Consider the following 26,187-nt stretch of genomic DNA (forward strand, 5'->3'; position numbering starts at 1 on the left):
GATGTTTGAATGTGATTATTTGTTGCTTCCTGAGCCTGATAATATTAAAAAAGGCATGCTATTTATCATAAATGTCACGGTTTACTTCATTTGGTCTGAGCGCAATAGCAGGTGTTTTAATTCCAAAGCTGTGTTGTTACCATTGCAAAAAAGGACTTCTAGAGCTATCTCTCTTAAGATATTTGGATGGAAAAACGGGAAGTTTATGAAGGATAAACTTCACCTGAAACATTGTTGAATTCTCTCTTTCTGTTATTCTTGTCAATTTATCTCTTGCTTTTGGGTTTTGTTGATGAATATGTCTGTGTTTTGTTCTAAATTTGATGTCACTGGGGTGAATTTGTTCGTTTTGCAATGCTATGTTAAGTCCTCTTGCATCTTATGGCTTTTTGGATTATGCGATATTCTGAACTTGTGGTATACTGGGCACTTATGGAAGGTTATGATTATGCATTTTGGATATTGTTAGGCTTTTCTGTCTTGCTGTGTTATTTGCTGCTCATATTGCCATTTGATTCAGAATATATTGATGCCTTTCAGGTCGCCTTTCAATTCATACTATATCGATGCCTCTCGTGCTACCTTAGTTTTGTCAAGCATGCTCAATTTTGGGCTTTGAACAGTAATGAAGCTTGTCTCCCTCCCTTCGGATGGTTTTCGGGCAACCAAGGGAGATTCTGATTCAGATACAATAATATATTATGTAATTTTATGAGTCCAGGTGAGACAGTTTCTCTGTCTGTTTTTGTCCTTTTTTGTTATCTTTTTGGATTATTTTTGACATTTCTTTTCTTGGGCCTCTAGTTTTTGTATTAGTTGTTTTTTTATTTATTCATATTCACCCAATTTTTATATTTTATAGAATGGGCTAAGCTCTCAATTTTTTCAAAAAATAAAAAAAATAAAAAAAAAATTCTCTGTCCAATATTAATATGAGGCGGCGGAAAAAGCACAATTATTTTTAGTAATTGCACAACATATTTTATCTAGAGGGAGATATGGGAATAATGCAGAGAGAAAGCATCCAAACACTAAGTCCAATAACAAATGAATCACCTTTTCTTTCGAACAGACAAGTGCCTAAAAATGTGTGATAATATATCCTTCACTCTCAGTTCATTACATTCTCTCAATTTTATCTTTCTTTTTTTTCTTAGGCTTCATTTGGGATTGCTTTCTTATTGCTTCTTAAAACATGTTTTTAGTATAAAATTATAATTTTTATATTATAAAACTTCTTTAACAACCAGTAAGACTGACCCAAACGAAGTCTTATTTTCTGTGCTAAAGAGATTAAAATTCTTTTCTTTGAAACAATTAAAATGAAAAAAAAAAAATTTCCCGTCTTACTTATGCAAAGTTGGAAAGCATATTAGCTTACGAGATATTTCAAAAAAAAACTTTTTTAATACAACTTATTTTGATCTGTTGGCTGAGAGTTTTGCCTAATCAGATAAATAATTTTATTACAGCTTATAATTAGCCTCGTGGCTCTCTTACTATTTGTAACTTGTCCAATGACCTTGGACCACTTTATATGTGATAGATTTTTATTATTTAACAAAGAGCAACCCTCCAATTTTAGCTTTATATAATATGAAAACGTTTAAGAGTTTTCAAAGTGGGTCAGAAAATTTCATCATCTAGCTGCTGTAGATGCAATGTTTCAGATAAGAAAATTCTTGCTCTGTTTGGCTTCATAGGCTGGTATATGGCTTCAATGATTTGAAAATGTGAATAAGCTACCCATTTGGTTGCAGTGGCTCCTTCTTGCTCATGAAAAAAGCTGCAAGAGCTATTTGCAGAGCAATGGAAGAATCTGAAGGTTTTTTTTTTCAGATTTTGCTTTTAAATCTATTAGCCTTTTCTTCTTCAATGTAGCAATAAACAAGCGAGGAGCTTTCTTTTCTTGTTCTTCTTTACAGAATCTCTTCCATGAATCTCTGGTTTGTTTTAGTGATGAAGTGCATAGGGAACTTCTCAAATAAGAAGTATAGCTCTTCGAAGTTGCTTTCAAGGTACCTTTTTAGCTTCTCCTTCGTACCAGTAATTGGTAAATTTCACAAGAAAAAGGTTGCCTACATTTCTAAAATCAAGATTTCCTTACCTAAAACCAACAAATTTTTACTTAGCTTCCTGTATTTTGTGTTTAATTCATCTTCTTGGGTATATATAGAAATAAGACATTTAGCTCATTTGTAAGATAATTAACAATAAATAGATAATTCAATTGAAAGTTGTAGCTTTACTTTTCTGACCAACGACTTCAGCAAACTCAAACATTGAGTTATCAATATCACTCGATCACATAAGCTGTGTCTTAGAGAATCAAACATTATTAAACTGAACATTGAGTCAATGATGAAGAAACTTATGATTTTGCAATGAATATGTTACATGAATTTTTAATTGATATTTAGGCTTCGTTTGGGATGTCTTTCCTACAATCTCTTAAAATGATTTTTTAGTACAAAAATATTAATTATTGAACTAAAATATTGCTTTAAGAAACAATAAGAAAGGTGTCTTAAATGAAGCCTTAGTTGAATTGAATGTCTTAGAATGACGAAACCAACGACACCAAAATCAATCAAATCCAATCCCAAATCAAGGGTCCAAAGCATATTTGAAGGATTCAAAGCATGATTAGGATTACCAAACAAATTTCAAACATGACATGCTTATAGTCAAATCGAGGGACTTGACGAGATGAATCCAACGAGTCCAAGATAAGAGAATTCTGATATCATTAAGACATTCAAATGATCAACAAACAATCCATAATCTAAGGGGTCAACATCGGTCGTTCATTCCACTCCCATCTTGATCTTGATCCTCCCCATATTTACATGTCATTTCACTCTAAAAAAATTATAAATAGACCCACATTCTTCATATGAAAGGGGAAGAGAAAGAGAAAGGAAGAATTTAGGAACTTGTCGCCGACCATTGTCGGAGTTCTTCCCGACCATCCCAACCACCGCCGGACATCCACTTGTTCATCGACCACCGCAAGATTTCTCTCTGGTTCGTCGACCACCGCCAAGTTCTTCCCAACCAATGTCGAACCTCCGCTAATTCGTAGGCCATTACTGGACTTCCGCCCGTTCATCGACCACCACTGAGTTCTTCCAGATCACTGTTGGACTTCTACTAGTTCGTCGACTACTGCCGAAGTTATTCTCGACCACCGCCGAACTTTCGCATATTCATCAACCACCACCAGACTTCAGCCCGTTCGTCGACCACCGCCAAATTTCTTCCCGACCACCGACATACTTTCGTTTGCTTGTCAACCATGCACCACTGAATTTTCGTCTATTCGTCAGCCACCGCTGGAGTTCAATCGAACTTCCACTCGTTCGTCAACCATCGCTGAATTTCCGCCAGCTCGTTGACCATCACTAGACCTTTACCTGATTCTCCAATCTATTGTAATTCGACCGCCTACAAGTAAAGGGACGAATCAGGCTTTATAATTCATTCAAACTTAGTATGATTTTCTCATTTGGGCTGACCCGTGGTTTTTTCTTTTCGAGTTTTCCAAGTAAACAAACTTCTAAAGTTTTTTTCTCAACTATCTGTTGTTTTGCTGAATATACATATATTACTAAGATGTTTTAGCAATAGGGGTCATAAAATCTAGCATAAGATTAAGAGATGGGTAGTGTTAAATCCGTGATGCAATGAATATCGCATGATTTTGGCATGGTATGAACTATGAAGATAACAACTTAGTACGCCGTGGTTACCAGCGTTAAGAAATGGCTTATTCAAGAAAGATGGAGGTGGATATCAAAGTCCGAATGGCGATGAGGCATAACAAGAACACCCCTGAAGCTATTGGTAAATGACTTGAGTAGGCATTTGGGCAATTGTAGAATCTCCACAACTCTTGATATTTATGTGGAGAGAAATTTTGATCCTTAGCTCAATTACTCTTAAATTTGGTTGATGCCCTAATCTCCTAAAAGTGAGTGTACTTATAGACTTTTGGGAAATTTAATAACCCACTAATTATATAATCTCAATGTAATACCTAAACCCTAATAACAAAAATAAACCACTAAGAAAAATGAAAAGGATGATAAAGGATCACTAAAGACTAATGAATCATATACACAATTCATCTAGAACAATTTATCTATTATGGGTGAAAAATTTAAAAATTGGTTTTTTTTTTTTTTTGTTGAAATCCACAAAGAGGATGACGCGTAAGTTATGAAAAAGAAATACAAATGTACAAGTCCTTATAGGATATAAAGCTCTCTATAAAATACAACATTTGAAGAAAAATATGCGAGCCAAGGAACATATCTATTACATAAGCAAAAGGAAAAAATCAAGAAGGCAAAAACCATAAAATCATACCAACTGCTTGCACAACAAGAAAAAAGAATTCAAATAAAAAATATTATTTGTTTTGGATTTTGTCCGCCTACATTTAGCCACATTCTCGTAGAAACCTTCGTCAACGTTGTAAAAAACATTTAAATCATAAATTGTAAGAGAATCATCCCCATGCACATCAAATTCCTCCCCAACATCCCAATTAGGAGAGGAATCACACTCAGCTAAACAATCTCCTTAATTCTCACCAATATCCTTCGATTTAAATTCTAAGTTAGCAAACAACGCATCATTAGCAACAAGCAAAATGGGCAAATCTATGAGAGACACTTCAACATTTGCATCCATGTTATTAGACCGCAAAATAGGATCAACATAAATGCAAGGTGACAAAGTAGAAACGTTAATATTATCCATAGAGGGATCATTCATATTCATCCGATTAAATTCGCATTGTCCAACTTTCTTAATACGATCAATATGAGAAACATCAACAACATTAGGAGTCTCATTCTGCCCCAAGCCAACAACAATAGGGCTTTTCAAAAACAGGGCAACTAATATATCATGAAAAAAGTATCTTGATCAGGCACGAATCTCGAGGCAAAATCAGGTCGCAAGCTTCAAAAATTAAATTTGGGATCATCTGAGCTCCGATTTCAACAAACTTATAGTCGAACTGAGCGTCTCGAAAATACGAACCCAACGACACCAAATTCAACTCAATCTGAGCCAAAATGTGTCTAAATCGAAGACCCGAAGCGCTGTTGGAAGGTTCAAACCACAATTTGGATTACCAATCGGTTTTCAAACATGACATGCTTATAATCAAATTGAGTGGCTCGACGAGACGAATCCAACGAGTTTAAGATCACCGAATTCCGATATTATTAAGACATTCAAATGTCTGACGAACGGCCCACTATCAAGGGATTCAATATCGGCCGCCATCCAAACCACTCACCATTTGCCCTTGATCCTTCTCCTATTTATGGGTCATGCCATCTCAAAAAACTATAAATAGCCCCTCATTTCTCTTAAGAGGGGACCCAAGTAAGCAGAGAGGAGAAGAAGAAGAAGAGAAGAGGAGGAGGTAAGAAGCTCCTCCTCGACCACCGCCGGAGTTCCAACCGACTTCCAAATGACACTAGAATTCCGCCCGACTTTCAAGTGACGCTGGAGTTTCCCCCGACTTCCAAGTGATGCCGGAGTTCCGCCCAACTTCCAAGTGAGGCCGGAGTTCCATTCAACTTTTAAGTAACGCCGGAATTCTACCCGACTTTCAAGTGAGGCCGAAACTCCGCCCGATCTCTAAGTGACGCTGGAATTCTGTATAATCTCCAAGTGACTCTGGGATTCAGCTCGAATACACAATTTGTTTGTAACTGAATTTCAATCCATGAGCGAATCATTGTAATTTGATTGTCCTAAACTTTAAGGATGAGTCAGTCTCTTATACCTCAAGCAAACATTAGTTGAATTCTTTAAACTGGACGTGGCCCCGTGGTTTTCCCATTTACAAGGTTTTCACATAAAAATCATGGTGTTTTATTTCTCTTATGCTGAGATATAAAATTATAACTCTATCGTCGCATATATTTTAGCCCGCAACAAAGTCAATTAACCGTCATATGAGCTGGAGGTGAAAAAATCAGACGATAACAACCAGCGGGCGCTAGGGAAAGAAAGAAAACGAATTTAAATTTTGTATAAATAATGCAAAAAACGTAAGACAGATTAAGAAAAAAATGATGCTTTCGTATTCCTTGACTTAAATTTGGTAGAAGTTTCCCGTAATATTTCATGGATTAATTTTTGTCACACTATAATTTGACTCGAAAAATTCAGATTCACGTTGATCTATTGGATAAATGACTTGGATTCTGATTATGTTTTTTGGTCAGTTTAATAATTGGGTCTGATTTGGGTTGATCACAAATCCGCTTTTGATTCGAAAGTGACATGTTTAATATCTTTTTTTCTTAATTTTTTTATGCGTAGATATTATTTATTATTTTTTATTAGATATTTTAAACTTTATAACTAACAAGTTATTAAAAAAAAAACTTTAAAATTTTAAAATCAAAATAGATTAACGGGTTGGGTACCTGTCACTCGGGCTGCCGGCGAGTTGGATTCAGATTGACATTTTTCACCTGTTAATTAAAAGGATTAGATTTAGATTGACCATATGCGGGTCAGATAAATATTAGGTCAAACACGAATCTGACCCATCAATCTTTATTGACACCCCTAATCATTCATATTTAAAACTTGATGCAGGGATTTGTTATAGCCACCTCCCTTTAGCCTCCGAGCGATAGTTTCTCTCTATCAAGAGATAAATGTCTAGCAAGCAGAAAGTAAGTGTTGAGAGAAATAAGATTCTCTCTATAATCTTCTTGTGATTCGTTGGTGACAATGAGAAGAAAACAATTGGATTAAGATTTTATTTTGAAATTAACACTTTATATAAAAAATTTTAAATTACACTAATCAGTAATTAAATCTAAGAATTTCAAACTCATTTTAATATAAATTATACCAAAATGTTATTTAAATAATTTTTTAACTTATAAGAATTCATCATAGATGAAGTTATAATATCTCCAAAACTATAATTGTTGCGGACTAGAATATAAGCGGCGATAGAGTTAGGAATTTTCATCTTAGTTTTGTAAGGATATCCAGCACACAAAAAGAAGAAAAATACAACACCATAATTTTTAAATGGAAAACCCTAAAAAGGTGAAAAAAAAAAACTCATGGGGCCACGCCCAGTTGAAATGATTCCACTAGTGCTAGATTAGATTACAAGTGACTGATTCATCCCTGAAACTGAGGACGATCAGATTATAATAATCAACCATCGAGTTGAAATCTAATTACGAGCGGATATCGAAAATCCGGTGACATTTAGTAGTCGGGCGAAAATCTGACTTCAATTGACGGTCTAACGGAAGTCTGGCGTCAATCGGCAGTTAGGCAAAAGTTCGACATCAGTTGGCAACCGAGTGGGAGTCTGGCAATGGTTGAGGAGGAGTCTGGTGATAAGAGAACTCAAGTTTCTCTTCTTACTTATCTTCTTTGTTTGTGGTCCCTTCTCAGAAGAAATGAATGGTCTATTAATAATTTTCTGAGAGTGGCATGACAAATAAATAGTATGAATATCAATGATAAATTGGGAGTGGTTTGAACGAACGGTCGATGTTGAATTCCTTGATTGGGACCGTTTATTAGACATTCAAATGTCTTAATGATATCATAATTCGATGATCTTGGGCTCATTGGATTCGTCTCGTCGAGCCGATGAATTCGACTTTAAGCATGTCTCGTTTGGAAACCATTTTGTAATCCAAATTATGGTTTGAACCTTCCAAATGTGCTTTGGTCTTTGATTTGAACCTATTTGACCTCGGATTGGGTTGAATTTGGTGTCGTTGGGTTCGTATTTTCGAGACATTCAATTTGACAGTAAGTTTGCTGAAATCAGAGTTCAGATGGTCCCAAATTTAATTTTTAAGTTTCCAGCTTGATTTTTTCTCGACATTCATGCTTGATCAAGATAATTTTTTGATGATATATCAATAATACTTTCAAAATCATATAGTTCTAAGATCTTATGCATTAGCATTTATAAAAAACTAAATAAATTTGGCATGCATTATTCAAAGAATTTTTAACATTATAAGGATAAATTTCTTATGATTAGCACAATTTCGACTAAAAAAAGAAAAAGAAAAAAAACTATCAATTAAAATTTTAGTAACCCTTCAGATTATTGTAACTAAAAGTGCCTTTAAACAGCCAGATCATCGGGCGGGGCGCTCCAACCATCTTTTAAATAACAAAGTTAGTTTTTTGCAGAAAATTATACTGGTAGTTCAGTATTTTGTTTGCTTATTTTTTTATTCTTCTCTGTTACTCATACGCTAAACATTCTAATTTATATTTCTTTAAGAATGCAAAATGAAGTAATTACATTATTAATGTTTACACATTGGACGACTTTTTATTTGATCTGTGAATATAATTTTAGATTAAATAATGGTCAAATAATTTAATATGATTGTTGTTTTCATATTATCTTTTTTGTTGATATGATGTTGAGTTGATTTTAATCTAATTTATTTATTTATTAAGATTTTCTTTGGGGCAACTTTCTTATTGTTTCTTAAAGCAATTTTATAGTAACAAAATTAAAATTTTTGTACTAAAATGCTGCTTTATGAAACAATAAAAAAGTCATCACAAATAAAGCCTAAGTGATACTTCTTAAATACTTTGACATAATTATTATTTTGAATTTTTCTAATTCTAAAATATTTTGATTAAAATTATTGGTTAATTGTACAATTCAATAATTCATATCAAATATCTAAACCAGAATCAAATCAATTTCAAATGAAAAAAAAATCAAAATAATATAAAGATTGGAGTCAACAATATATAAGGATCTATTTGGAACAGTTTTTTCCATGTTTTGTTTTTCAAACAACAACCACAAATTTATCTAACTATTGATTTTTCACAATTTTTCTAAAATTTTGTGGTAAAAAAAAACTTTTCATATTCAAAATGGCTAAGATATATTTCTCACAACAATTTTACAACCGATTTTATAAAACGTTGTAGTTGTTCAAAACAGACCTATATTTGACTTCTTTAATGCTTGCTTAAATTACATTTAATTCACTTATGGCTAAACTTTGGCTAAGGGAAAGTTGGAACTTGGAGAATTCTTGCATTGAAGCTCCTTATTATTATTGCCGACTTAAGTCCCTCAACTCTTAAGCCAACATCATAAAATATTTTTCCATGTCCAAACCATCTAAGTTATATCATTATCTCAACCACTTTTTGTCTTCCAAAATATAATTATTTCATTTTCACCTATTGGCATATCACCACTTAACATTCATGAATTAATTATTTTCTCAATGCCTCTTTCTTTCAACCTTACTGTTATCTTTGGAACTCTAAACCTTAGTAAAATCGATAAATTATTCTGTGCGGACACCGGACGGAAAAAACACTCCGAATTTGTTGCGCTTTTGCAAAAAGACAATAAAAGGGCGGCAAATACTGAATTATGAATGTGTTTTTACTGTCTTTTCCTGTGCTTTTGTAAATACTCAGTAAAAGCACAACAAATATTCAATTGTTTTGTAAATATTAAATATTTACTGTACTTTTATAATCCTTTTGCAAAAGTGCAACAAAAGAGCAATAAAAGCACATCAAATCTGAATTATTCTCTCTATCTGATGTCCACATAGAATAATTAGTCAAATTTTAGTGGCACCCATCCCCTTTGCGAGGAAAGTCATGTAATGTTAATTGTTATCACTTTTTTGTGCATCAATTACATTGGTCAGAGGCTTTACAAGCTATCATCTTTAATATCATGGCAACATGACAAATCATTAAAGTTATGTTATGCTCCTCCTATCAAATATTCATGGGATGGGACAAGTTAAATGAAGACAACAATGCTATATATTGATCTGCTACAAGAACTTTTTAACAGCTAACTAAAATCTCCCATCTTCCAATGATAACTATTATATTAGTTCTTTTTTCAGTAATTCTTGCGACTATATGCAACTGGATAAGTATATACTTATAAGCCTTATCATCCACTAATCGGCTTCAATCCACTGACTTCAAAGCCATTATATCTCTAGCTCAATGGCGTCCCAGTTGATGGTTCTCTCTAACAACATGATGATTAGCTTTAGGCAAATTAATGACTATTGCTCATTTAACCATTTTAATACAAATCAATTTACAAATTAGTGGGACTCAATAAAAATTTACTCCTAATTAATCCATGTCAATATGTGTAGGCAATGTTTATTAATCTCTTACACTGTCAATGCCTATCTCTAGACTAGTTAAAGCATCTTATGCTCAATCCCAACTAAAAATGCAACTTTTTTTTTCCATATATAACCGCCAACTACTAAAAAATAAAAGTGCGCACGTGTTGATCTTCGATTGTTATAGAGATTATTTGGGTTGATAATTGGAAATCCAACTTCTTTTATAATACATTATTTTAGCTAGAATCTTAGATGGGTCATGCAATTATGAAGATTTATTGCGGACTGGAACATTTATGGTAGTAGAGAGATAAAGAGTTTAATGTCTTAGCTTTGAACGAAGAAAGAGCATACATGCAGATAAAGTGAGAGGGGTGTAGGAGTCATAAGAGGTACCAGAGTTTTTATGTGGAAAATCCTGAAAATGGGAAAAACCAAAGGGCCTGACTCAGTTGAAAGGGTTCCACTAGTGCTTATTGTTGATTACAAATGAGGCCCTTCCGTGGGAGTTGGACTTGGTTTGATGTAGTAAATATACATCATATAGAGCACATTACAAGGTAGTAGTTGGAAGAATCTCGTGATATAATAGTTGTTCTCAAGAGAGTGTGGGTATGTTGATTCAGCCAGCAAGATTGTAGTAGAGTGACAGTGGTCAGATGGATCATAGTTGGTGGGCGACAGTGATAGAAGGGACCGTAGTCGGCGGATGACAGTGATTAGATGAACCGTAGTCAACGAGAGATAATAGTCATAGGGATCATAGTCAGCATGTGGTGGAGGTCATAGGAACTGTGGTCGGTAAACGATAGCAATAAGAGGGATCCTAGTCGGGAATTAACAGGAGGTCGGAGGGACCATAGACGTTGGGTGACGGTGGTCGAAGGGATTGTAGTCAACCGGCATCGGCGGTCGAAGGGATTGTAGTCAGCGGGCCATGGTGGTCGGAGGGACCATAGTCAGCGAACATTAGAAGTCGGAGAGACTGTAGTCTGCGTGTGATCAGAGGTCGGAGCGACCATAGTCAACGGGTTACGGAAGTTGGAGGGACCGTATTTAACTGGAGACGCTGGTCGAAGGGATTGTAGTTGGCAGGTGATGTTAGTTGGAGGTACTATAATCAATAAGTGACGATTGTTTAAAGGATCGTAGTCGATAGGTGGTGGAGGTTGCAATGACAGTAATTGGCGGCTACAATGGTAAGAAGAACCCCAGTCGACGGTCGATAGTAGCTCGAAGCTAAGGAACAATAGTCTATGGGGGTTGGTGGTAAGAAGAACCCCAGTCGACGGTCGATAGTAGCTCGAAGGGACAATAGTCTATGGGGGTTGGTGGTCGAAGGGACTATAGTTAGAGCATGACGAAGGTTAGAGAGATCGTGGCCGAAAGCCAACGAGAGGTCAGAGGGACTATAGTTTGTGGACAACTGTGATCGAAGGGATTGTAGTCGGCGGATGATAGAGATTGGAGGGATCGAAGTTGATGGGCAATGGGCGGTTGGAAGGACCATAGTCGGCGGACGACGGTAGTCGAAGGGACCATATTCGACAGGTGACAGGAGGTTGCCGGGATAGTCTAGTAGTCTAGTGGTGATCGGTGGTCGGATTGTGGTCCAACTGCTGCAGACAAATAAGCGTTTGTCCGACGATGGTTGTGCGGAAATCTAATGATGGTCGACGGTCGGGTTATAATCTAATAGTGGTTGGGTGTCGAGCAATGGTCTGATGATGATCGGACAGAAGTCCGACGGCTAGGTGGATGTGTAGAAGTAGTCGGGAGGTAGCCCGAAGATGGTCGGGCAGACGCTCGGCGATGGTAGGCTGTCGGGTGGAAGTTCGGTGGCGATCAGCGGTTGGGTGGTGCTAAGACGATGGTTGGGCGGACGCCTGGAAACGATCGATGGCCGTGTGGAAGTCCGATGATGGTTCGCGACCAGGTGGTCTTCTGAAGATGATCTGGTGGAGGTCCAGTGGCGGTCGACAGAGGTTCCCTGATGGTGGTGCTGGAGGTCTTGAAGCCTCAGAGCTCTCTCCAATCTATAGCAAAAGATCTCCTTTTATGTAGAGAGTTGGGGGTTCTTTATAAAATTCTTTTGGTTGATTGACTAGCCTCAGACTCCAGTCATTTAATCGATTTAGCTTGAGACAAGCTCGCCACAGGTTTGAAATACTTGCCAAAGTGGGTGACTCACATAAATTAGTTTGACAACTCCTTCATAATTCAAATGGTTAGCTAGGCAGTATGACATCAAAAGATAATCAACTAATATACAAATCTGTAATTGAGCTAAACAGCATATGAGCTTTTTCTTTTTTAACGGCTATAAATGTAGCCAATTATATTGCATCCCATGTTCTAGTTTGCAACTATAAATAGAGAGTCAAATGTGGAGCTCAGGTTATTAAATCTGTGGAATTTAATCCATTTTAGGAAGGCCAAAACTTCACTCCAACCAAATTCTCTCTCCTTTTATTTATTGTCTTCACGCAATGCTCTGTGTACAATTTCAGCATGATTCATAAATAATTTTAATTCCAATAAACATAACCTGAGGTTAGAAATATTAATTGATTAATATTTAATTTATTATCTAATCATAGAACTTTCATTAACCTTTTATAGCCGCCGTGGCAGCTTGGGAATCACCGGACTCGTGGGCTGGCCCACTTGATCAATGCATTTACCTCGAAGTAAGCCCCGATTCATTTATTGATCTAAAACTTAATTCACAAAAACCTTTCAATTTTTCGAGTTCTTTTCGAGTTCTCAATATCAAAAGATTGTTTTATTGTACTGATTGGACTATGTACGTACGTTTGAGGTATTAAATATAGATTAGAATATATACTTAACTAGTTTTGCTTATTTAAGTACACAGTGAATATATATATATTGAATTATAATTGTTGCGAACTAGAATATAAATTATGATAGATTTATAATCACACGTCTTAGCGTTGTAAGGCTATCCAGCTCACACACAGATGACACAAGATTTTTTAAATGAAAAATTATAAAAAGGGAAAAACAACAGGGCTTGGTCCAGTTGAAAATGATTTCACTAGAATTCGAGTAGACTACAGCGGGCTGACTCGTCCTTGAGGGCGATCAAATTACAAATGTCAATCGTATGATTGAAATCTAGTGGCAAATGGGGATAAAGGTCTGACGTCACTTCGTGGTCAATCGGAAGTCCGGCGTTACTTGAAAATTTAAGCGTTAGGTCGTGGTCTGGCTGAACGCCAGGTGTCAGGTGATGGTCTAGAAGAACTCCAGGTGCCCAGAGATGGTTTAGCGGAACCTAGGGCGTCAAGTGGTGGTCCGGTGGAGCTCAGGGCATCACGTGGTGGTCCGGCGGAGCTCAGGGCCTCAAGTGGTGGTCCGGTAGAACTCAGGGCCTAAGGTGGTGGTCCGATGAAGCTGAAGGCCTCAAGTGGTGGTCCGACAGAAGTTAGAGCCTCAGGTGGTGGTCCTACGGAGCTCAACGCCTCAAGTGTTGGTCCGGTGAAACTTAGGGCCTCAGGTGGTGGTCCAGCGGAACTCAGGGCCTTAGGTGGTGGTCTAGCGGAGCTCAGGGCCTCTAGTGGTGGTCCGGCTGAACTCAGGGCCTCATGTGGTTGTTTGGCGAAACTCAATTTGGTGGTCGAGGAGGCAAGAGCTCTCTCTCTCTCCTTAGGTTTAGGGCCGGGCTCCCTTTACAAGAGGGAGGAGCGGTTTATTTATAAATTTCATAGAGTGGAATGTCCCATAAATAGGAGGAAGATCAAGGTTAAATGGGGAGTGGTTTGAATGGACGGTCGATGTTGAATATTATCCCTTGATCGTGGCCTGTTCGTTAGACATTTCAAGATCTTAATGATGTCAGAATTTTGCAATCTTGGGCTTGTTTGATTCGTCTTATCGAGGCGCTCTTATTCAACTGCAAGCATGTTACATTTGGAAACCGTTTAACCATCCAAATTGTGGTTTGAACCTTTCAACAACGCTTCAGGTCCTTGATTTGGACCCATTTGGGCTCGGATTGAGTCGAATGTTGTATCGTTGGGTTTGTATTTCTAATAGGTTCAATTCGACTATAAGTTTGCTGAAATCGTAGTTCAAACGGTCCAAATTTTAATTTCGGAAAGTTTCCAACCTGATTTTGCTTCAAGATTTGTGCCGATCAAGATAATTTTTTTGATGATGTGTCAATAATATTTATCATTTATTTTAATTTTTGAAATTAAAATTATTATAATTATTTAAAACAAAATTTGGAAAAGATTGTAAATTTGAAATATATTTTGTTTTGTAATTAATCATATCCAACCAATTTTTTTTTTTCAAAAATGTGAAATCAAATTGCTATTTCAAGGAATCATAAAAATGATGTGAGTGAAGAGCATAAATCTTTTTGCATTTCTTTAGAAAAAAAATTGCGTTTTCTCTCTGATAATGCAAAATTAATTTATATTTTATGAGAAAAAACAAATTATTTTTAGTTTGCATTTCTTAAACTTATTTAATTTCATCCGCTGCTGTTCACAATTTAGCCTATCCTCAATGCCACGGTGTGGAATTTAATTAAATGTTCAAAAACTAGTGAAAGAGAATAGACTAACCTTCACTATCCAGGGAAGAACATCTATATATACGGCAAATGCTTCCTACACTTTGAACCATTCGGCAACGAATATTTAAGGTTAGAGAGAGAGAGCAGATCACTGATGATGTTGAACTTTAGGGAAATTATGGGATCTATGAGAACTGCGCATGTGCTATTGGCCATGAGAGCTCTTCTTGTGCTCGTGTTCTTGAGCTGGTTAATGATCTGGGTGGTGATGCCCACCAAAACTTATCGCAACAAGTGGAGCGCCGAGCTCTTATCTGCCACCCTCTCCACCTTTCTCGGAAGTCAAGGTGATTATAAGCCTTTTCTCTGTATCTGATGGTCTATCTTTCTATTTTTCAAGTTGTTTTTAACAATTAATAATGTCTTCCTGCAGGGACTTGGATGCTAATCTTTACATTTCCCATCTTACTTATTGCCGTCGTTGGGTGCCTTTATCTCCATTTGGCGGAGAGAAGCCGTTACTTCAACAGGTAGATCGATCTTCTTCTTTTCTCATTCCCAGATTTTTGCGTGCAAAGAAAAAAATGCCATCTTTTTATATCTAGTATAAAAAATTAAAACTTTTATCACAGGCGACTGTTTAATGACAGGGGAGAGATAAGCCGGCGACTGAGAGGGTGGCGGAAACCGGCGCTGGTGAAAGGCCCGCTTGGAGTGATCTCAGCGGTTGAAATCGGCTTCTGCTTCATGTTTCTCTTCCTCGTCATCTGGGCTTTGTACATGTACATAACAGGTGGCCTCTCCGAAGTTAGCTCTGGGGTTGCTGCAGAGTATGGAGAGAAACTGTAAGAATCATCAAAAGATATCTTATGTCATTTATTACGAATTAAAACTAATTGCTTCATTTACGGCAGGTGGGAAGCGAAGTTATATGATGTGGGCTTACAGTTTGGATTGACAGGAAATATGTGCGTGGCCTTCCTCTTCTTCCCGGTGGCTCGCGGCTCCTCTCTTCTACCGCTGATAGGACTGACGTCGGAGAACAGCATCAGGTATCATATTTGGCTCGGCCATTTAGTCATGGCGCTCTTCACTGCGCACGGCCTCTGTTATCTAATCGTTTGGGTTATTAATGGTCGCATCTACGAGGTATTTACAAGCACATTCCATTAATTCAGATCATATATGTGTAACTAATTATAAAAAGATTTGAAATTTAATTAAATAAATACTTGCAGCTGGTGAAATGGGGAAGCGTTGGCATCTCAAACATAGCGGGAGAAGTAGCTTTGCTCTGCGGTTTGGCTATGTGGGCAGTGAGCTTTCCCCGCTTTCGGCGCAGTATGTTCGAACTCTTCTTCTACGCTCATTATCTCTACATCCCCTTTCTGCTCTTCTACCTTCTACACATTGGCTTCTCTGCCTTCTGCCTTATCCTCCCCGGCGTCTATCTGTTCCTCGTCGACCGCTTCCTCCGCCTCCTGCAATCGCGGCGCCGGGTCCGATTGCTCTCGGCCCGGCTTCTGCAATCTGAGACCATGGAACTCAACTTCGCGAAGGCCCCTGGTGAGTCAAATGACATATTTTTTTAGTCATTCTTTATTAAGAGGATTTACTTCGAAGGAGTCTGTTTCTTTTAAGGATTAATATATAATATTTATTCTTTGTCATCATAAAATTTTAATTTATTTATATAATATGTTAAATTTTAAATTATATCAAAATATGTATATTAAAGTACAATTTATAAATAAATTATTATTATTAATATTCTTTTCATATAATTTAAATATTAAGATGTCATGTAAATAAATATAAAAATTAAATATAACTTAGTGGCATTTATGTAAATCCTCTTGTTTTATTAGTGCAATCAAATGATTCATTATTCTGAGCTTTAACAGATCTGACCTCATTTGATAATCTCATTTGAAGATTGTCAAACTAATTTATAATTTTATTTGAGCTCGATAGATAGGCTTGATTTATTAAATACAACAGAACTCAATAAAACAAATAAAAAAATTTTGATTCTATTTTTAAAGTAAATTTAAAAACAAATAAATTATAAAAATGAAGTAATTTAGATTTTAGTTTTTGGATGACCAATATCACAAAGAACTGAGCTATGTTCCTCAATCATCTCATTTGCCAACCTAGTCATTCAAACTACTAAACTATAACTCCAATTCAACTCAAGATCAACATATATTGAACAAAAAAATTGTGCCCCATTTATTATAAAATGTCTTTATGGGATATTGAAAATTTGGGCGAGCGAAGCATGTCTATTTCAAGAGAAATTATTTCTTGCGGAGTTCAAATAGGAAGTTTCCGTCTGAATTATAAGTATATACACAGTTTGAATATAATTTTTATACACAATTTAGATCAAACTATATACAAACTGTTTACACTCATAGTCCGAACATAAACAATTTCTTCTATTTCAGCTCTTAACTTATAGCAGACGAATGTTAGTTTAATTCGAACTAGGCAAAATGGTTTTCATAATAACTATAGAAAATAAAATATCATCAAGCCAATCGATCGGTTCTTCAATTGAACCAATTGATTCCTCGCCATCTCTTTCAGGTTTTAGCTACAATCCGACGAGCGTGGTGTTCATCAAGGTGCCAAGTATCTCATCGCTTCAATGGCATCCTTTCACAGTGAGCTCCAGCAGCAGCCTGGAGCCGGAGAATCTCAGTATCGTTATCAAGAAGTCTGGGAGGTGGACTCACAAGCTCTTTGAGCAGCTCTCCCAGCCATCATTACAATGCCTCGAGGTTGCAGTAGAAGGGCCATATAGCCCTGGATCCACCGATTTCCTAAGGTCGCAATCTTCTTCCAAACACGCTATGCAATTAATGAATCTATAATTACAGAGAATTATTAGCTCAAAATCAACATTATTTTACTGATTCGCTTTAATTCATTTGCTTTGCAGCTACGATTCTCTGATACTTGTAAGCGGCGGCAGTGGAATCACCCCCTTCATCTCTATAATCCGAGAATTAATCCACCACAGCGCCACTCTGTCCGCTAAAACTCCAACAATCCTCCTAATCTCTACCTTCAAAACCACAGCAGATCTCTCCATGCTCGACCTTCTCCTACCAATATCAAACGCCACAACCACCACCAACTTCTCCCAGCTCCAGCTCCAAGTCATGGCCTTTGTTACAAGGGAACAACAAGCTCCACCACCGGCGGCAAACGGTGACGCCGAAGCCAAGAAGCTCATATACTTCAATCCCGACCCCTCTGACGCAGCCGTGGCTCCGGTCCTTGGCCCCAACGGCTGGCTCTGGCTTGCCGCCGTCATCTCGTCTTCATTCCTAGCCTTCCTCTTGCTCATCGGCATACTCACACGGTATTATATATATCCAATTGATGATAATACCGACGAGGTCTTTTCTTATACGAAGAGGGCGTTGCTCTACTTGCTGGTCATGTGCTGGTGCATAGCCGCGATGGCTGGTTTAGCTGTTTTGTGGAACAAGAAGGTGAATTGCAAGGAAGAGTGTTCGCCGGAGCCGGCAATGATGCCCAAGAACTTGTGGACGCTTGGCGGTGAGATTGAAAGCGAACCACGCGAGGCATTGCTTGGAGGTGTTAAGGTTCAGTATGGTGAAAGACCTAATCTTAAGAGTAAGCTGCTCTTTTTCCTAATGCCAACACAAATTTAATGGACAATAGAAAATCTAAATTTTTTTTCTGTTTTAAAATTGTATTCTTACTTTTATTATCCTGAATTTTTTCAGAATGTTCTAACCTTTGTGTGTGTGTAATTGTAGAGTTGTTACTGGAGTTTGGTGACAAATCAAGTATTATTGGAGTGATGGCCAGCGGGCCAAGTTCGCTGCGTCGTGAAGTTGCAGCCATTTGCTCTTCCACCCCTGCTGAGAATTTGCACTACAAATCATTAAGTTTTACCTGGTGATTATGTTCACAAGAATTATGAACGACTTCAGTACGTAGATGGCAAGTTAGAAATGAACGAGATGCCAGTCAAAATTACAATGCTTCCTCTTTAGAAAAAAAATTAATTATTGCAGATATGTATATTACACTTATCCATAATATATAAAGATCCTCTTTTATGTGAAAATTGTGTTTAGTAATCTTTATTATTGTAGCTTTGTCATGAGAACTTGATCAGTTAATTTTGATGTGGTGCATCCTAAGCCTGAGGGAGTATTTCACCATTCTGTTATTTTCATGCACTAGTGGACTAGATCCCCGCTACACTAGTTACCCTTTCTGTTATTTTATAGTATGGCTTAGCTTTCTGTTAGGATTTTTTATTCTAGCTCTTTGTGCTGCTGGTTAATATAGATAGTCATTGTGATGGCAAAAGTTTTTCATATAGAAGAATATACAACTGTTTTTAGCACCATACTTGAGTTATTTCTTGTTCTTTGTTGTTCGTTTGTTGTTCTCTCCTACTTCTACTGATTACATACATCATATTTGATATCAGAGCTTGGAGCTTTGAAGTATGGCTGATTGTAGTAACCGAGGGACTAGCGATGACGATCTTAGTCTTGATGCCCTCTGCAGGGTTCAACCAGCGGTGGGATGACATAGCTTCCAATCTCTTCTAGTTATCTGGGGAAATGTGGAGGGAGTTTCAAGCTATTAGAACCGAATTAGGTGGAAACCGCCCGGATGGCAGCACACATGATTGTACACGCGGGTAGAAGTGAGTGTGATCGATACCAAGGTTGGAGACGCGCTTCTTTTGCCTCGGAAGTTATTGATTCTAATGATGTGGACATTGGCCATTCCCACTTTGACATCCTGTCTGATTCTGTGGGTGAAAACAAACCAATCTCATATGCTCGTCGGCAAGCAGGTCACACAAATTGCCGACCCTATGATGAATTCAAAGTAAAATTAGATATCCCTTTCTTTGATGACTGCCTCCACATAGAGGACTACTTAGATTTGGAAAGATCCATCAAGATTTTTTTTTTAATGAATGGATATTGAGCCAAGGAAAACAAGTTAAATATGTACCCTGTCGCCTTAAAGGGGGAGTTAGTGCTTGGTGGTTGCAACTACTTTAGACTTGACAAAGAGAAGGCAGGAGTCAAGTCTGCAATTAGTACCTGATGAAATAGCTTTTACGCTTTCATTTTTTGCCAACAAAATTATGAGCAAATGGTTTACCTCAAATATCTGCATTGCGTTTAGCGAAATAGGACTATAAGTGAGTATGCTGAAGAGTTCTACCGGCTTATACACTAAAGGAAAATCACGTATTATCAGTAGAAAATTGTTGAGTTTCCAGCTGATTTCTAACGGGAAATTTTTTGCTGATAAAATGAGTGTTAGAAAAATTTTTTGTGTAAAAAGATCCATCAGAAATATTTTCTTGCGGAATTTTTCCGTCAAAAATATTTTTCGGTGGTAGTCCGGTGGGAATAAGCCCTTCAATACCATCGCAATCCGCCAACCGCGCGCCCAAGTCTTCTGGTTGCATGAACTCCCTAACCAGCATAATGTCATTTCTGATCCCGGCATTCAATCTGATTTCATTGCTGCTAATTCGCCATTACCGCCCGCACAGAACAAACCCCCGCTTCTGCTGCCACTCAGCTCATGCGATCTGATTTTTCTCCCGCGGGGGCAACCTAAGGCCATCAGCCCGCTTTCATCACTCACCCAATCTTCTCCGCCTTCGAAGACGACCACACCTAAATTGAGCCCAATCACCCCGCTCTCGCTACAACACGTGACGCAGAGTTTAGTGGCTGGCGTCCAAACCGCGCTCCCATAGCCCGACCCGAATTTTGAATCCGCTTCGTCTTGCGACCATACCACCGCTCATGAAATACATGCGTCTCACACTCCAAATTCTTTCTCCGACTCTCTAAGCGACTTCAGCCAGTCCGATCCCGCCATCGGCACTCCACATGTCTACAGTCCACTTCCAATCCTCATGACCTCAATTTCAGATTTACCGGATGAAGCATTGGTATCCAAGGCCTCTGATTTTGAAGTCAGTTTGTTGGCTGTGGAATCTGTTATAACTTCTCAATTGGGTGAAGATCTCAGTTATATTTCGGCAGAATTGAAATTGTTGCAGTCCAACGAGGTTGAAAGGGGGATTACTGAGGTATCTTTGAGCTCTGATGAAATTATGCATAATGTTTACAAGGAGAGAGGCTGGTGCTGGAAGGGAGCTGGGTGCGGGCTTCAGGAATGCACTTCCCCTTGCTCCATGACCTGTATCACAGGAAGAAGTTGAAACTATTTGTATAGAAAAAATATCAATGGATGATTGCCTTAGAACTACCAAAAGTTTTCTGGTAGGTAGCAGTGCTTTGAAAAAAGCATATTTCATCTGAATGCATTTCGAGTTCGAGTTCTTGGGTTAGTTCCTATGACAAAGAGAAAGAGGTTTTAAAGCATGTGTCCAAGAATAAGACTTCCATAATTGGAATAGTTTCTTTGTGTCTTGCTGAAGATGTTTTTTTACTTTAGGTTTCGACCGACAAAGTCGATCTAGGGCAATGGCCCCAACTTGTTCGATGCAATGTCAATATAGGGTCTGACTTGCTGGTCCATGTGATAAGACTGTTGGTGCTACATTTATTGCTCTAATACAAGCAACCATAGCAAATGATGATGAAAAAAATTAGGGGTGTCAATTTCGCATCACTGGTCAGGTTCGGATCAAAACTGGAACAGACACGACACTATTCGGGTTCGGGTCAACCCGACCCGAACCCGAGCCGACCCTTTTAGGGTTTAGGGACAGCGTGGCAGCCGGGCGGCAGTAGCAGCAGCGATGCCGGCGATGCGAGTCACAGACGCGACGCGACGTGCAGAGTCGCGGACCGCGGGTTAGGCAAAGTCACGGACGCGACGCGAGTCACTCGGACGTAACGTGGGTCAACACTCAACCAAACAGCGGACGCAATGCGCGGAGTTGTGAACGCGACGCGCGGAGTCGCAGACCCAACTTGTGTAGTTGTGAACGCGAAGCGTTGCAGCTGGGCAGGCGGACCGCAGGTCAGGCGGGACAAGCAGGGCGGCTGGGGCAGCGGGGCAGCGGAGGTAGGCGGGGTTGCGGGGCAGGCGGGTAGGACCGGTCAAGACTGGTTTCCGGGTCATACACGGGTTCCCGGGTCAACCCGAACCCGACCCGGTTCTGTAAACAGGCCGATTTTCCAGACCCGAACCCGACCCGCTTCGGGTTCAGGTCAACCCAAACCCAAAATTTTTGGGTCAGGTTCGGGTCGGGTCCAATATTGTCAGGTTACAAAAAATGATGAAACTCCTTTACATGTTAAGCTGAATGGAGTTGCCACAATCAGCGGGACGATTGGCTTATCACTAAGTTGTGGTTTTATATCATAATATAAAACAATTAAGCTTCCTCAAGGAGGAAACCAAGCCCACTATATAGGTGCCTCTAAAATAGTACTGGTCTCTTGTAACAAGGTATTAGCTGCCGCAGTTAATGTTTTCCCTGATGATGCAACTTAAAGTTTTGCAAAAGAAGCTATGAGCAAACTTTGCCTAGCTTATATGGAGGTTGAAGATGATTTCTCAGCTAATCAACAAATCCCTTCTGATGGGTACCCATGTATTGGAATTGTGGGCATTGAGGATATCTTCAAGACCCGGTGTCAAGGAGTCGGTGGGCATTAAGGCATTGGGAACTCTTACTCATCCGAGCACGCTTGCGGATAAGTATAAAAGACGCAGAATTTTTGATCTAGGAATCAATTTTTCAACACCTACATCCCTTCCGAAAATGCGCCTCGACAGAGTCGAGCTCATTTAATGTTATGGGAGTATGATGTGAAACATCTTATGACGTGGAACATCATAACTATAGCTTACCTTAGGAATATATTATCTAGTTTGTTATTAAGTTTTTCTAGAAGATTCTATAGCTAGTTTATATAGGAATGCATTGTAGAAGAAGCCATTGAATGAATATTATCTCCTTTTTAAAGCTTTGAAGCTTTGTGCTTGTGATTGTTCACTGGATTGGGAAATCCCTTCTTGCAGATCTGATTCTTACGATTATCCTCTCATCACTCTAGCCGCATACCACTGCTAGACTTCCACCCGGCCGTCGATCACCATTGGACTTCCGCTCGACGGTCGTTGGACCACTGCTTGGCCGCCAACAACCGCGAACTTCCACCTGGCCACCGATCGCCGCTGGACTTCCGCCCGACAACGGATCGCTGTCGAACTCCGGTCCGACCATCGTCCGATCATTTTCAGTAAGCTGAACTTCCGCTCAGACGTTGTTGGACTTTTGCCTGACCGTTGCTGATACGGCATCAAAAAAGTAGCTTGATCGGGCACGAATCTCGAGGCAAAAGCTAGTGAGAAACTTCAAAATTAATTCTGGGAGCACCCGAACTCCGATTTCAGCAAGCTTATAGTCAAATTTGGCGTTCGCGAAATAAGAACCAACGACACCAAAATTCAACCCAATCCGAGCCCAAATGCGGTCCAAATCAAGGACCCGAAGCGCTGTTGGAAGGTTCAAACAGCAATTTGAGTTACCAAACGGTCTCCAATTTTAATAAGCTTATACTCGAATCGAGCGGCTCGAGACGAGTCCAACGAGCCCAAGATCACAGAATTCCGACATCATTAAGGCCTTCAAATGTTCCAACGAATGGTGCACGATCGTAGGATTCAATTATCGGCCGTCCATTCGACCACTCCCTATTCGCCCCTGATTCTCCACGCCTATTTACGGGAGTCATGCCACTCCAGAAAATCTATAAATAGAGCCCTCATTTCTCATGAGAGGGAGATCCAAGCAAGAAGAGAAGAGAAGAAGAGAAGGAAGAGGAGGAAGAAGCTCCTCCTCGACCACCGTCGGAACCTCGCCGGACCACTGCAGGGCCTCGCCGGACCACTGCCGGGCCTCGCCGGACCACCGCGTAGTTTCGCCGCACCACCATCTCAAGGCCCGACGTTTTAGGCCCGATGTCAGGCCCGATGTTCAGGCCCGACGTTCTACTGAAGAGTCCGACATTTCAGGCCCGACGTTCTGCTAAAGACCCGACGTTCTGCTTAAGGCCCGACGTTCAGTCCCTACGTCCTGCTGAAGACCCGACGTCATGTTTAAGGCCCTACATCCAGCTGAAGACCCGACGTCCTGCTTAAGGCCTGATATTCAGTCCCTACGTCCTGTTGAAGACCCGACGTCCTGCTTAAGATCCGACATTCAGACCCCGGTCTCCTGCAGACTACGATCTTCCTGACCACTGTCGCTTACTATGGTCCTTTCGACCTCCATCAACATACAACGGTCTTTCAGACCCCAATCTCCTGCCGGCAACGGTCTTCCCGACCTCCGTCGCCTACTATGGTCATTTCGACCTCCATTAACATACAACGGTCTTTCTGACCCCGATCTCCTGCCGACTATGGTCCTTCCGACCAAACAAACATGTATATGTAACTCCTACCATGTAATGCAATCTATATGATGTACATTTGCTACATCAATCTAAGGCCTTCTCCCAAGGAAGTGCCTCATTTGTAATCGACTACAAATATTAGTGGATTCATTCAAACTGGGCCAGGCCCCGTGGTTTTTCCCCCTTTCAGGGGTTTTCCACGTAAAAAACTATGGTGTCTCTTATGAATGCTACACCCTCTCACTTATCTGCTTGTGTGCTGGATCTTCGTACGATGCTAAGACGTTAAACTAAATATTTCTCTACTACCGCGAATACTCCAGGACGCAACAGTTGCCATACCTTTGCTCAACTCTCCAAACTACTATAATTCGACCACCTTTAAGTCAATGGATAAGTTAACCTTTATAATTCACTCAAATTTAGTGGAATCTTTTCACATGGGAGAGGCACTGTGGTTTTTCTCTCTTTAGATTTTTCAAGTAAAAATGATTGGGTGTTTTACTACTATCCCTCTATGTTTATGTGTTGGATATATGTGTATCACGAAGATAAAAAATTTACTCAATCTACTGCCGCAAATATTCTGAACAGCAACAATTATGTTAAGAGATAGCATGTACGCATAATAAAATTAATTTCATTCTAATACAAAACGAATATACATATCCTGATATAATTTTTTACTATTGTTATTGGAATATCCCATCGCATTTCCCAACATTGCAAAACTTATGGATGAGGAGGTGTTGGTTGATTGGATTTTAAAGCACCGACTCCTCTTCTAATGAATATTTCTGCTTTCCATTGGCAAGGAATTAATCATTCCACTCATTTGTCAAAGGTTCTGACAGCTACTTCTCAACGCCTTCTTATAATTGAATCAAAATTATGAACTGATGGATGAAAGAATGGACACCGCACTCGTTTATTTGTTTTCTCTACTCTTTTCTTTCTTTGGAAAAGGGATATGTTTACTGAATGCTTAATTAGCTGAAGAGTGCAACAAAACGAGAAATTAATGCGTGCGGAGTTCTGACAGGGAGAATCATTTGAATTTGATGAGTATTTGTAAATACTCAATAGATATTCAGCAAATCAAAAAATACTGAATAAATACTCATAAAATACTCAGCAAATACAAACGATTCTTCCCGTCCCGACTCCGCACGTAATAATTTCTCCAACAAAAGACATTTTTATTGGTATCATTTGCTTATTTTGATAATTTTTTTTAAAATCTTGTTAAGGATTAAAATGTCCACTTATTTATGAGGCATGTTTGGTCACTGATGATTTTCCTTTTTTTTTTTTATGAAGCATAGATCATTATTTTCTCTTTGAATTATTACTCATTTCTAAAGACTCAGGGAAACATGGATTTGGAAAACAAAGAAGGATAGGAAGAGAGTTTTCTTGAGTAATTGCCGTAGCATTTAATAGTGAAGGTGAATAGTAAAATATAGAGCATTTTACAATAGCCTATTATTATACTTGTAAGAGATTACATGAGGGTAAAATGATAAGTAGTTAATTTCTCTCTCATAGTAAGGATGAGAAGGGAGGTTAAAATCATGTGACTGAAAAATTCATTGATAGAGTAGTGGTTGTAGTAGTTGCATTGTGGACTAGGGTGTGTTGAGACGATTCTTATTGGTATAGTGGGTGATTACCTCCCCACAAGGTGATGATCCGAGTGGATTGCCAAGTTGTTTCGAAGATTTTGATACTTAGATATTAGCGAAGATTTGATTAATGTATTAGTTATTTGATGTTGAGTTGTTATGTGAAGTACTTTTATCACTTTGGAATATAAAATAATTTCGAATTAAGTGATAGTCCATCTCAATGTATTTGGTTCACATGTGGAACATAATAATGTTGGACAAAAAAACTGAAGAAATGCTATCACAACGAATTAGAGTTAGTTGATCGATTGGGATGTTGAACTCTTGAACTAGACAAAGAAGATTTATGGCATTAGTGGTGGCTACTTGCTATAAAGAAGGCGCTATATTTTGCTTTGATAGAGGAACTTTCCACCATG

General features: G+C 38.7%; 1 protein-coding gene across 6 annotated transcripts; it reads left to right on the plus strand.

The window, feature by feature from the left end:
• Nucleotides 1–534: 534 nt before the first annotated feature.
• LOC110093167 (ferric reduction oxidase 2) lies at nt 535–18,917 on the plus strand. 6 transcript variants are annotated; one of them, XM_020817967.2, is made up of 12 exons: nt 535–721; nt 1,761–1,825; nt 1,926–2,018; nt 12,798–12,865; nt 14,790–15,074; nt 15,161–15,257; nt 15,360–15,572; nt 15,642–15,876; nt 15,966–16,293; nt 17,323–17,563; nt 17,678–18,381; nt 18,528–18,917. In XM_020817967.2, the coding sequence occupies exons 4-12, from the start codon at nt 12,850–12,852 to the stop codon at nt 18,671–18,673; spliced, it is 2,265 nt and encodes a 754-aa protein (XP_020673626.1). In that variant the 5' UTR covers nt 535–721; nt 1,761–1,825; nt 1,926–2,018; nt 12,798–12,849; the 3' UTR covers nt 18,674–18,917. The 6 variants fall into 6 exon arrangements, with proteins under 6 accessions (XP_020673626.1, XP_028553360.1, XP_020673627.1 ...); XM_028697527.1 differs by lacking the exon at nt 12,798–12,865 and having other exon boundaries at nt 14,899–15,074; XM_020817968.2 differs by lacking the exon at nt 535–721 and having other exon boundaries at nt 1,592–1,825; nt 15,378–15,572.
• The last annotated feature ends 7,270 nt before the right edge of the window (nt 18,918–26,187 follow it).

The sequence above is a fragment of the Dendrobium catenatum genome, unplaced genomic scaffold (genome assembly GCF_001605985.2).
Source record: "Dendrobium catenatum unplaced genomic scaffold, ASM160598v2 fragScaff_scaffold_963, whole genome shotgun sequence".
In the NCBI taxonomy this organism is placed as follows: Eukaryota; Viridiplantae; Streptophyta; class Magnoliopsida; order Asparagales; family Orchidaceae; genus Dendrobium; species Dendrobium catenatum.